A 13231-nucleotide genomic window follows, 5' to 3' on the forward strand; every position below is an offset into this window, starting at 1 on the left:
GTGGTTCTGCGTGGTTCCGGGGTCGTGTAACAGCCACAGGGGGAGGTATCGCGAGTGGAGAGAGCACTAGCGAGCTAACTGAACTCTCTCCCCTGGTGTCGGCAGGGATGTTTGTAGAAGTGTAGTAACGATGATGTCGGGGCGATTCGTGTGTGAACACGCAGTCTCCCAGGACCTCTTAATGCTAACCAAATGGCACGGTCAAAAAAAAGGCACACAAACTACAATACCCATGAGCCCTCAGCAAAAACCCAGCGTGCCTAAAAGACTGATGGGAGTTGTAGTTTGGCTTTTCTGCCGTACAGCACTACACCGCACCTTCCGCAAATCCATGGTCGTCATAGCCACTGGAATGCATGGAACCGAGGGTAACCATGGCTACCAGAATACTACAAGCTCGAAGGCACAGGACATGTTCTGACAAGTGCAGAATAGTAACTTTTTATTCTAAACATTTTGAAGCGGATATTCACAGGAGCACACATTGGTTTTTATTGCACCGCCTACAAAACTCGATACACTATTCGCTTTGGAGTTTCAGAACAAAATGTGATTCTTGCAGTAGTGACAGGTCTCAGTGGTTCATTTATCTGAGCGAGCGCGACAGCAGGAGGGGGTTTGCAGAGTCAGGAGGACGCGCTGGTACGGGGGCCGGGCCATCAGTAAGAAAACAAAGTTATATCGAGGGAACGACTTACAATTCGCGCCCACGAAATACCTACATCGTGCCCCCGTTTTCTTTAATTCGTGCGCACGAAATAACGTTTCCTAACCCCCTCGCAAGCACTGACGTGGCACTAGCAGTGAAAGAGAGTTGCAGTCCCGACAGCTGAAGAGTACAGTAGCTACAGTGCCCTAATAACTCATCCCCAAACCAAAATAAAACTTCATCAGTTCATCTCTATCCATTATCCTAATCTACAGCAGTGTCAGATAGGCTTTATTGTACCGATATAAAGACGTGGTAACATGTTAACTAGCGCTTGAAAGCGTTGTCGTCAGGAGAAGGGGACAATGCGGGCGTTTTAAACTTTCTATGTGCGTGCGAAAACGGAAGAAAGAGAAAACGTTATTTCGTGCGCACGAATCGTAAATCGTTCCCTCGATATAACTCCCCCCCACACACACACACACCGATGGCCCCTCCCGGGCTCCGTACGCTTGTACAAAAGGCAAAAGTACAAAAAAAAGCTCAGCTGCTGAGCACGAAGCGAACACCAAAGCACATTTAGATTTAAAAAAAAATCAATTTCAATAGCCAAATCCACATAACGTCCAAGGTCAGAATTCCCCATCTCTACGGGTTGTTGTTTTTTTTTTTGCTTTCTTAATTGCAACCGAGTTGAACTGAATGTTTTGGAGCTACGTGATCCTTGGATCACCTTGCCGTCCTCCTCTGTAGCTGGTTGCGTCCTGCGTGAAGTGCAAAGCGAGCGGATCGGCCTGTGAAGCGCAGTTACGACTTGTTCACACCGCCGTCACGCAAGCCAAAACTGCCCTGTGGGTTCTTCGGGCTCTCCGTGGACTGATGGCGAGGCGCTCGGCTCCAGAAGAGCAGCACGGGTTTTTTTTTGTTGTTGTTGTTGCTCGGAGCCGCCAAGCGTCTTAAGCGGAGAGGAGCGGACTCTCGGCTTCGCAGATCCAGGACAGAGTCCGGCCGCACTCTTCGTCATTCCAGTTCCTCACGGCTCGGGAGGCGATCATGGCGCAGTCCTCTCTGCCCCGGTGATTGTCCGGCTGCCTCGGCATCCAGTACCTGTCAAGTTCCAGTTCACGTTTATTTGTCATTCCGGCCTTTTTTTTTGTTCTTGGCAGGAGAGAGCAGTGAAGCGTGATGCTGCTGTTCCAGGACTGAGCTGGAACTGAACTGTTTCTCATTGAAACATCAGAAATACGAAAAGGGAGACGACATAGTCAAACCGATACAGAAATAGACGCAGTTCACAGCCACAGGAATTCTCAGTGACAAAAGCTGAAAATAAAGCCTTTGACGTGTTTCCATTGCACGTCTTACCTTTTGATTCTTTAAATAAAAAAGCAATTCGACCTTAAAAGCACGAATGGACAGGAGCGGTATTGGACCATTTACGTCTGTGGATTTCGCCAAAATAATGACCAGATTAATAGGAAAAACACACCCTTTCGCCGAATCAGGTCTAACAAAATATAAAATAACAGCAGAATCTCTCCATTTAACGTCTCTCCGCGGCCATCGCGTGTGTTTCTTCCCGGTTCTGCCCAGACAGTCAGGGGCCGGTGGCGTTTCCGCCGAACTCACCCTCCGGTTTCTCTGGCCCCGTTCACCCACAGCCAGGTGCCCTCGGAGGCGGCATCGCTCAGTCCGATCCAGTAACTGCCTCCCTTGCTCTGTCTCGATATAAAGAGCTGAGTGGGAGACACAGAGTTACTCATCCATGATGCTGGTTATTAACGTGATAGCAAAGGGAGCGCTACTAGAACCCCCGCCCCAATACAATCGATGTGCTATGGTCAAGTCTGGTGGGGAGACGTACAGTAGGTTAGTTCCCTTTGTGAACTTGCCAACATCCACATCACCCTGGCAGCCCCACTGGAGCTCAGCAGGTGGGAGCCTGGCCAGTCCCTGGATGGGAGACTCCTGGGAGAGCTGAGGCTGCTGCTGGAAGAGGTGTTAGTGGGACCAGTAGGGGGGCGCTCTCACCCTGCAGTCCATGTGGGTCCTACTCTCCTAGCTGAGGGAAAGGCAGCCTAGCACGATCAGGCCCTAGCTTTCTACCCAAACATCTCTTGTCAACACGCTATGGTTCCCCAATTGCTTTCATCCCTCCTTCCCCTTCATAGTCACTTACCTGCTCCAGTCTGCTGTCTATGACCACCAGGTCAGCCCCCTGGCTCCTGCAGTCAGCCTGACTGTCCCTCCAGCTCAGCCTGCCAGTCGAGAAGTGGTAACACTTGGACTGGAAAAACTCCCAGCCCCGAGGACACAGTTTGCAGAGCCTCTCTGTACAGGGAGAACGCAGACAGCGACAGCAGATTCCTCTCAGTCCAGTTCCCTGACCAACACAGTGTACTTCAATCCCATGTCTCTTGAGTGTATGGGGACATCCCAGCCCTCCGTCTGTCCCAGTGGTTAGACAAACGTGTCTAAATGCCCTGCCAGGACTTTGAATCTCCTTCAGATCACTTTTCTAAACTCCTGTATCCATTTCACGGTCACAGGGCAGCCAGAGCCTATCCCGGCAAGGAACGTGCACAAGGCAGGATACACCGTGGGAGGGACGCCAGTGTATTGCAGGGCACACACAGACTCACACCAGGGATGCTCTTCCAGCAGCTCATTAACTTACCAGTACGTCTCTGGAGCACCCACGCAAGGCAGCAATGCCTACCACTGGGCCAACATGCTGTCCTGACTTTATAACCTTTCTGACAAAATGAATTCAATGGGTGCTTAATTGCTTTAGCGACCCAGGTGCTGGAGATCAATGCGATGTTGACTAAGCGCTAAATGGATTTTGCAGCGGGATGGAACGAAAGAGTTATTCTGCCCCTCGCAGGGGCTGACCCGTCACAGGACTGAACAACCAACCCGCCCCCCCTTCATTACACTGGAAATGCTTTCAGTAAGATACAGTAGGTAACTTCGTGAGCACGAATGAGCTGTGCTATCATGCATGCTCAGCTACTGGGGAGAGCAGACTGTGCAGAACAAAGCAGAGACGATTCGTTTTGTGTGTCAGAATAACAAATTCCCGATCATGCCTGTTTTCCAGTAACATTGCATGTGAAAGTGCTTACTGATATCTGCGTTTAGGGACAGGAGTCTCTCGTTTTCTCTCTCTAACTCCTCTTTTTCTTCCACTAACTTCTCATGGGCAGCAGCCAGAGCAGAATAGTTTGCACGGAGCTCATCCAGCTCGTTCCTTCTTGGTAGAGAGCTCTGGGATTGGTTGACGTGAAGGAATCCGTTACCTGGTAGGGAATAGACATTCGGTCTTTACCATATGGAAGCACGCAGGCACTGGTATCGGGCCGGCAGGAAGCTGCTGACAAAGGAACTCAGGCAGCGACACAAGCTCTCAGCCAGCAGGTGGTTCACTCTGCGACTCACCGCTGGCAGCCCCACTGGAGCTCAGCAGGTGTGAGCCTGGTCAGTACCTGGATGGGAGACCTCCTGGGAAAGCTGAGGTTGCAGCTGGAAGAGATGTGTTAGTGGGGCCAGCAGGGGGCGCTCACCCTGCAGTCTGTGTGGGTCCTGATGCCCCAGTATAGGGACGGGGACACTATACTGTAAAAAAATGGTGCTGTCCATCAGATGAGACATTAATCTGAGGTCCTGACTCTCTGTGGTCATTAAAAATCCTAGGGTGTTTCTCGAAAAGAGTAGGGGTGTTACCCCAGTGTCTTGACTCAATTTTACCCTGATTGTTACCAATTATGGCCTCCTTATAACCCCCATCTCTGAACTGGTTTCATCACTCTGCTCTCCTCCCCACTGAGAGCTGGTGAGTGGGGAGAGGACTGGCGCATCATCCAGGTGGGGCTAGAACATTACCTGTAAAGTGTTTTTAGTGGAGTGTCCAAAAAATTGTTGTATAAATGTAGGAATTACTATTATTATTATTATTATTATTATTATTATTATTATTATTATTTGATTGGTGGTATCCGTACAGATCAGATTGTTAAAAAATTCCTAAAAGCAATTAGATTAGCAATTAGAAGCAAAAGATCCACGAATCTTATCACATCAAAACTCACAACCACACCATTGGACAGTGGGGGAGACTTCATTATTAATAATAATTTTAGTAATTATTATTATTATTAAACGGCTACAGTTCCACACAGCGTTATACTCACAGTAGACAGACTGGATTATGAATCCAGTCAGTGAAACAACACACAGCAGCCCCAGAAACACTGCAATCAGTCTGTAAGGAGGGGGCCCGCGCCCTTCTTTCACTGTGAACACAGACATGAGGAGACATAAGATCATATGCTGATGTCTCACGCTGGGACATAAGGAAACAGGGAAGTTTACAAACATGTAAATGCCTGTCAGCACAACTAACACATGTAGTTCCTGCAGGCTGCCTGATCCAAAGATCTGATCCAGCTGTATTGGCTTCAACCACTTGGCTTGGTTGCTTGTTCCATACTCCCACCACCCTTTGTGTAAAGAAGTGCCACTCATTCTCAGTTTTAACTTGCACTTCCACACCGTTTCCTCTTGTACCCTCTGTTTAAGTGTCTCTCTGCGGATTCTGAAGAGTTTCACTGAGTTGACTCTGAGGATGTTGAATGTTGTATGCGATATTCTAACACCTTAGTTGTGCGATTTTAACACAACATCCCTTGGTTTTGAATCTAGTGCATTCAGAAATGGCCTGTGTTTATGACTTCAGTTTCTGAACTCTTCCAAAGGCTCCATTCTGTTCAAAGACATGACTGTTTAGCAGCCTTCTATAAAGCTGTTGCATTAAACATGCAGGTAGAAATTTAGATTCTCCCAGTGTGTCAATATTCACAGCAGAACAGAAATGGATCAGTAGGAGTTGAAACATAAGCCTGACACACTATACAAGGGTTAATCACAGCAATACTTTAACAGATTCTAAAGACGTTCGTTACCTCTCTGTCTGTCCTGCGTTCTTCTGTTTTCATGTAGGCATTGGTCCACTGTGCTGTACACATGATTATCAGGGCTGATTAAATCAGTGTATATTTCTTCTGACATCTTAGATATGATTATGTTTTTGTACTCCCTGTCCATGTCCTTGCTGTGATCGGTGTGCTGCAGTCACAGTGCCAGTCAGTCTTCAGTATTGCTCCCTGCACTGGATCTTACTTCTCCTTCTCTCTCTGTTATTTTAACTTCAGAGGAAAATGACTGCTCTGATCCCCGGAAATTGTGCAAGGCCTGTTGTGTCTAGCAGATCTGAAAGAGTGCAAGGCTATCAGAATCTGTGCGTGTGTCACTCATGCTAACGATGGGGACAATAAACTGTAAAAAAAAGGATGATGGGTAGGAGCCGTCCTTCAGATGAGATGTAAAATCGAGGTCCTGACTCTCTATGGTCATTAAAAATCCCAGGGCGTCTCTCAAAAAGAGTAGGGGTGTTACCCCGGTGTCCTGGCCAAATTTCCCTCTGGCCTTTACCAGTCACGGCCTCCTAATAACCCCCCTCTCTGAACTGGCTTCATCACTCTGCTCTCCTCCCCACTGAGAGCTGGTGTGTGGGGAGAGGACTGGAGCATCATCCAGGTGGGGCTGCACACTGGTGGTGACAGTGGGATTCCCCATGACCTGTAAAGCGCTTTGAGTGAAGTGTCCAGAAAAGCGCTATAGAAGCGTTAGGAATTATTATTATTGAAAGTTTGATCTTATCAGCTTTTCTGCAGGCTGCTATCGACCGGAGATCCACCGGATTCCTCAGGCCCTGCTGTTGTCCGATGGTCAGGACTTGGCGGAGTATGTGGGCTGTTCCAAGGAGGGCGACGTTCTGCACCTGCACCTTCGCCTGGCAGCTCCTCGGGGTGCTTCTGAAATCCGACTCAAGGCGCTCGAAGAGCCCCGCCTACGCCTGGGATCCCGCCTGCCTCTGTGCTCCACGGGCGCGGTATCTCGTTCTCAGGGTCCTTGTACGGGCTCAATTTTCCAGCCTCCCTCAGGCAGACATTCCCGCCACCTGGGACAGCTACATCGACGAGAAACCGTCGCTTCCTGCCCCACCCGTGGAGGGAGACGCCCCGTCGGTTTGCTCCAACGGTGGTAACGGCCATGTCATGCATGGTGGTGACGTTCTCCTTCTTCACACCTCTTTCAGGCTGGTGATCGTACCAGTGATCAGGCACTGGTAAGCCAAGCCCCTGAAGCGCTGACCAGCACAGATATTATTATTATTATTATTATTTAAAGGATCTAAAGTGTCACCTCTCCACGGCTCCGGTCCTCTTCCACCTGCCCAAAGGGCTCCCGTCACCCCGGCAAAGCCACAGAAACTCCAGCCGGCTTGAGGGCCTCCCTCTGTCCCGTGACTGCGAGATCAGTCTCACTCGTCCACCCGCCACGGGCCTCAGACAGAGCCGCCTTTCCCTTCCTCCCCAGCTCAGGCCAGCAGCAGGATCACCCTGCAGCCCCCCTGGAGCTCAGCGGGTGGGAGCCTGGCTCGGGTTAATGTCTCATCCGAAGGACGGCACCTTTTTACAGTAAAGAGTCCCTATCGCTATACTGGGGCATTAGGACCCCCACAGACCGCAGGGTGAGCGCCCCCTACTGGCCCCACTAACACCTCTTCCAGCAGCAGCCTCAGCTTTCCCAGGAGTCTCCCATCCAGGTACTGACCAGGCTCACTCCTGCTGAGCTCTAGTGGGGCTGCCAGCTGGGAGCTGCAGGGTGATACAGCTGCTGGCTGAACATGATACGCATTGAACTGAAGATTTTTTCAATTCCTGATGATGAGATGAGAATTTCAATTCATCCTACTGACTGCGAAGGGGTTCTTTCTAACCGTGCCGACATGATAGTCTGATCTATATTGTGAGGCCTGACTGTTTTTCTCCGTTAAAAAAGTACATGAGAACTGTGAGCTGACTTCCAGTGCTGTAGGAAAAAGGGCTTGATTGCATCACAGGACGTTGTGTAAAGGGTATGATGCTTTTAATGTTTGTGAGCGTTTATTTAGCAGTCACAGACAGCTGACTAATCCTTCTTAATCATCAGCGTGACACAGCTGACTTGGACTGAGGTCATGAGCATATACACTGGTGTGAAAAAGTGTTTGCAAATCACTTTTTCACACAGGGCCATGTAGGTTTGGATTTTTTTTCCCCTTAATAATAAAAACCTTCATTTAAAAACTGCATTTTGTGTTTACTTGTGTTATCTTTGTCTCATATTTCAATATGTTTGATGATCTGAAACATTTCAGTGTGACAAACATACAAAAAAAATAAGAAATCAGGAAGGGGGCAAACACTTTTTCACACCACTGAATATGTATTACACACGTTAGATACTTTGTGTTGTGTTTTAAGAGCAGGCAGTTGTCATCAAGTCAAAGTTTATTTCTCAAATGCACAACAATACAGCGTGCAGCAGTAGTTGCTGGAAATGAAATGTCTTTTCTGCAAGCTCACAAGAATAAGGTTACATGATAATAGATATTAATGTAATAGAAATGGAATAAATCTCAATATGAATGGAGCTGCTCTGTGCCCATGGTGAATGCAATGCATTATGTCCAAGTAGCGCAGTATGCTGAATCACTTCAGGTTATTTTGAGGTCAAAACATGTCATTAACAGCTTTTGCAGACTTGTTCCTTTGGAAAGTAATCAAAGTCGACTAGACGCAAAGGAAACTGACAGAGCGTGGAGGGAGATGGACAGAGTGGGCTACCCAGCAAATGCCAACAATGTGCTTAATGCACAAAATACCTTGTCACCTCCTTTAGGAGCTGCTTCAGAAGAAATCAAAATGAATATTCCCAGAATACCCCCCCCTTCCCATCTATGGCTCCTGCTGCAGCAGAAACAGTCCCCGCCCTCAAAACCCATCATCTTCGTCAGGGAATGAGCCACGGAACTGAGGGACCAACTGAGTAACGCCTGCCTTGCAAACAAATAAAATCTCACAATGGGGCAGATTTGAGAATCAAACCAGGTCTTCTTATGCATTATAATACAACAATTAACACGCAATAGCCCGGGATGGTTTCCTTATGTCTTTTTCGTAACGGGGTGGGACGCGAATGTTACACACAAAAGCTTCAATTTACACGGCAGGCGAGAACTGGACCCATGCTCATCAGCGACCATAGCAACGGCCATGAACGTTCGATCGATTTTCCTTCGTAGCCAATCAGGAGGTGGCGTCTTCATTTTTTTAACCAATTAGAACAAAGAGACGCTTAAGCACTCAAATACAGCCAGGTGTTTTCGCGCTAGTCGGTAGAGTAACTGTTCCGGCGGAGGTTTGTCTTCATGAAAAGTATGTTTTTCTTTTGCAGTCCTGGGGGGTGGTTTAGGTGGAGTTGTGTAGATTTAAGGGAGGTATGTCGGATGGAAACGGGCCTGAAGCTCTGCTCTTTAATTTAAAAAAATACGAGACGCAATAACACGCAAAATAATTAAAAAAACTCGATTAATATAGTCTTTCACAGAAATCAAACTGGGTGCGCACACAGGTCGAATCGGCCGGTGCCGTGGTAAATACACGCGAGTCCGAGACCACGGGAAGTTTGGAGCGCTGTGGAAAGAGGAGGATAGAGGAATCCGGTATTTTATTATTGATATCACATTGTCCTGAAGAAGTGGAGAGCTGCTGTCGTCGAAAATTATCCCCTGCTCTACGATGGAAAATCGCCGTTAAGAAAGAATGCGAAAAGGTAACTTTTATATTTATTTCTAGATACGACCTGTCATTTATTTTGTAAATGTGCCGCTATTACAGAAGTATCAGTTTTGAAATGAAATTGAAGTGTATAATTAGCGTGTATATTAATTTTTGAGCTATACATTGAACAACTTGTTCTAGAACATGCTGGGCATTGCACAGGCTTAATACGTTTGTATGATACTGCTTGTAAAATTATTTTGAAGCACAACTTGCAAACTGCATTATTTATGCGAGTGTGCCCCCTGTTGGAATGGAAACGGAATCAATGTTGCGTGTTTTGTTTCCACATGGGACTTAAGTGTTCGGACCAAGGCGAGTCTTTTTTTTTTAAGAAGCGCTCTACCTGTTGTGCATCAGTTCAATTTCAGATGCAGTTTAAGCACGGAAAAGTTAGCATTACGAAGTGAGAAAGTTACCCTGGTTGTAATACCTCCAACGCAAGGAGATGCTAGGTCTCAGTACTAGCTGGGGTCTCGCCTGCAAGCGATGGTTAACTAGAAACAACTACTTCCCATTTCAGAGCAGCTCGGTTTTCTCGGAGCAACGCATCTTTTAAAACCTTGACGCGATCAATTCCTGCTCAGTTGCCTTGCCCGGGGGGCAGGCCCTGGGTTAAAGGGGAACTGCAAGGTTATTTGTATATTTCAGGTTTGGAAAAACCTCCGCTTTTCATCACAAATTAGACAACATTTCAGGGTCTGTGCAGCACCATGTTCTGCGATTCAGAATTAGGCAACAAAACATCGGGTGATGTGAAGCGGCCCTGTTACTCTGTAAACAAGCAGGCTTGTGAATCCAGCTCTTTTAATCCAGGAGAAATATTTCTCTCGACTTCGAGACGGTTTTGCTGACAAATACTACTTGTACGGATCACGCTGGAACGTTTCTGCAGTGAAATGTCTGCTACACCACATGTACTTATTTGCTCGTCCATCACAGTACATTAGTCATTACAGGGACTAGTGAGCAGGAAGGGCTTCTTCCCATCACGGTTCTTGCCTGTGGTGAGACCAGGGATTTGCAACAATATGGCGACTTACAGTACTTTCACAATGTTCATGACCTTGTATTTCATTCAGAATTTGGAATTTTTTTTTCCCCTGTACCGTCAATGAATTTATTTTAAATTGGGACTGCAGCTCCCCCTTAACTAACTGACCAATGGTCAGTGAGAACTGTGGCCTGGGCTCGGAAGTGGATGATTTATGCTTCAGGATTTGTTTGTAAGGTTTAAAAGGAGATGAGCTGCCCATCCACACCTCCTAGTTTTGCAGCTAAGTGGAAAAGGTCAAGGTGCCTTCATCGCTTGGATGACAGCTCAGCAGAGCTTGCCAGGTGTTCTGTAACTGTGATTCACAGTCTGTTTTCTAGCAGGGCTCAGCTCACTAAAATCCTCCTTAAGAAGAGTGTGGTGTAATCGGCGATCTTGCTTAAGGGCGCGGTTGGCAAATGTGGTTTGAGAATATTTGGGAGGTGCAGTGCTGGGTTCAATTCCTGCCGTTTTATCTGTGTGGAGTTCGTATGTTGTCTCCATGTCTGTGTGGGTGCTGTGGTTTCCTCCCACAGCCCCAAAACACACTGGTAGGTTACTTAGCTTCTGGGAAAATTGGCCTTGTTGTGAGTGTGTTTGTCTGTCTCCTGTGATGGCCTGGTGTCCTGTCCAGGCTGTACCCCGTCTTGTGCCTGTTGCCTGCTGGGTTAGTCTCCGACTCCACTGCCACCCTGCATTGGAAGAAGCAGTTAGAAAATGGAGGGATGATGCCTTTTATCCTGCCAGCAGCCATATCACCCTGCAGCTCACAGCTGGCAGCCCCACTGGAGCTCAGCAGGTGTGAGCCTGGTCAGTACCTGGATGGGAGACTCCTGGGAAAAACTAAGGTTGCTGCTGGAAGAGGTGTTAGTGGGGCCAGCAGGGGGCGCTCACCCTGTGGTCCATGTGGGTCCTAATGCCCCAGTATAGTGACGGGGACACTATACTGTAAACAGGCGCCGTCCTTCAGAAGAGACGTAAAACCGAGGTCCTGACTCATCACAGACTCCCTGACATTCCCTCTGCAAAATAAATTATATTAACACTGACCGACTGGACACTACAGCACAGTGACACTGACTGACTGACTGGACACTACAGCACAGTGACGCTTACTGACTGGACACTACAGCACAGTGACGCTTACTGACTGGACACTACAGCACAGAGACACTGACTGACTGACTGGACACTACAGCACAGTGACGCTTACTGACTGGACACTACAGCACAGTGACACTGACTGACTGACTGGACACTACAGCACAGTGACGCTTACTGACTGGACACTACAGCACAGAGACACTGACTGACTGACTGGTCACTTCAGCACAGTGACCCTGACTGACTGGACACTACAGCACAGTGACCCTGACTGACTGGACACTACAGCACAGTGACCCTGACTGACTGGTCACTTCAGCACAGTGACCCTGACTGACTGGTCACTAAAACAAATCTCTTCCATCATGATTTAATTTCCACAGAACTAGGACTCTAGCCAGCTCAGCACTTTTCAAATACTCTCTAGCTGAGGTTCTAGAATGGGCAGCCTGCTATTCGGTGATGAGCCCATGTATCTGCAAATAAGCTGGATGGGCTCAGATTGAATCCCAATACAGAAACAACACTCGTTAGAGCTACTAATGATTTCCTGACAATGGGTTTTAATCCATTCTTGTCCATATACCTTATATACCAGCAGCCATATCACCCTGCAGCTCACAACTGACAACCCACTGAAGCTCAGCAGGTGTGAGCCTGGTCAGTACCTGGATGGGAGACTCCTGGGAAAAACCTAAGGTTGCTGCTGGAAGAGGTGTTAGTGGGCCCAGTAGGGAACGCTCACCATGAGGTCTGTGTGGGTTCTAATGTCCCAGTATAGTGACGGGGCACTATACTGTAAAAGGGCACCATCCTTCAGATGAGACATAAAACTGAGGTCCTGACTCTCTGTGGTCATTAAAAATCCCAGGGTGTTTCTCGAAAAGAGTAGGGGTGTAACCCTGGCGTCCTGGCCAAATTTCCTATTGGCCCTTACCCATCATGGCCTCCTAATAACCCCCCTCTCTGAACTGATTACATTACTCTGCTCTCCTCCCCACTGATAGCTGATGTGTGGGGAGCGTTCTGGCGCACTATGGCTGCCGTCGCATCATCCAGGTGGGGGCTGCACACTGGGGGTGGTGGAGGGGATCCCCATTACCTGTTAAGTGCTTTGAGTGGTGTGTCCAGAAAAGCACTATATAAGTGTAAGCAATTATTATCCAGCACAACTTACAGTACATAGTTACCGTTAACTGTTGCCTGTTACTTTGAGTACCATGTGTACAGCTGGATTTGATGGGCCGCTCTGTGTGTTGTGACCTACATATGGGCTGCCTCCTCCGAAGATCCGAAGAGGCAATGGGATGCTCAGCGTCTGTAAATTGGGAGGGGGAGTTAGAATTTCTCTCCCAACCCCTCTGTGCATAATGTTTCTTAACCATGGAACTATTGCCAGAGCTATAAGCATTACAAACTATTCCTAATCCCCATCCCCTTTCTAGATGCTAATAAGTATGCCTTCATTTAATTTTTTAATGCCAATAAACTTTATTACAGCGTTGTTGTGACTCGTGTTTTGCTGAACACAGTGTACGGAGAAAGAATTGAACCCTTCAGAGCTGCCATTGTTCGTTGGCAGTCATCTTGTTGAGCAAGTGGGTTGCCAAGGCTGGATTAGCACAGGTCCCTGTGAGCCTACCGGGTGTTTGCACCTGAAAACGTACTGTAGTGTTGGAGCAAACACGTTGCATGTTACGTTTGTGCAACAGTGAT

The 13231-nt window shown here is 47.8% G+C and overlaps 2 protein-coding genes across 4 annotated transcripts in view; one reads left to right on the forward strand and one right to left on the reverse strand.

Annotated features, from left to right (window-relative positions):
- Positions 1-425: 425 nt before the first annotated feature.
- On the reverse strand, positions 426-7857 carry LOC148640724 (CD209 antigen-like protein C). 2 transcript variants are annotated; one of them, XM_088620126.1, is made up of 6 exons: positions 5614-6888; positions 4843-4944; positions 3778-3951; positions 2829-2980; positions 2279-2385; positions 426-1756 (listed from the first exon to the last, which is right to left on the reverse strand). In XM_088620126.1, the coding sequence occupies exons 1-6, from the start codon at positions 5753-5755 to the stop codon at positions 1606-1608; spliced, it is 828 nt and encodes a 275-aa protein (XP_088476252.1). In that variant the 5' UTR covers positions 5756-6888; the 3' UTR covers positions 426-1605. The 2 variants fall into 2 exon arrangements, with proteins under 2 accessions (XP_088476252.1, XP_088476253.1); XM_088620127.1 differs by having other exon boundaries at positions 1614-1862; positions 5614-7857.
- A 1077-nt stretch (positions 7858-8934) lies between these two features.
- lpcat3 (lysophosphatidylcholine acyltransferase 3) overlaps positions 8935-13231 on the forward strand; it is a 30610-nt gene continuing 26313 nt past the window's right edge. Inside the window, exon 1 of one of the 2 annotated variants that reach the window (XM_088618847.1) lies at positions 8935-9370. The gene's annotated coding sequence lies outside the window, so the exon portion shown is untranslated. The remainder of the gene's footprint in view (positions 9371-13231) is intronic. The other variant, XM_088618845.1, reaches the window with a different exon arrangement.

Source organism: Lepisosteus platostomus, chromosome 25 (assembly GCF_059453375.1).
Source record: "Lepisosteus platostomus isolate fLepPlt1 chromosome 25, fLepPlt1.hap1, whole genome shotgun sequence".
Taxonomy (NCBI): Eukaryota; Metazoa; Chordata; class Actinopteri; order Semionotiformes; family Lepisosteidae; genus Lepisosteus; species Lepisosteus platostomus.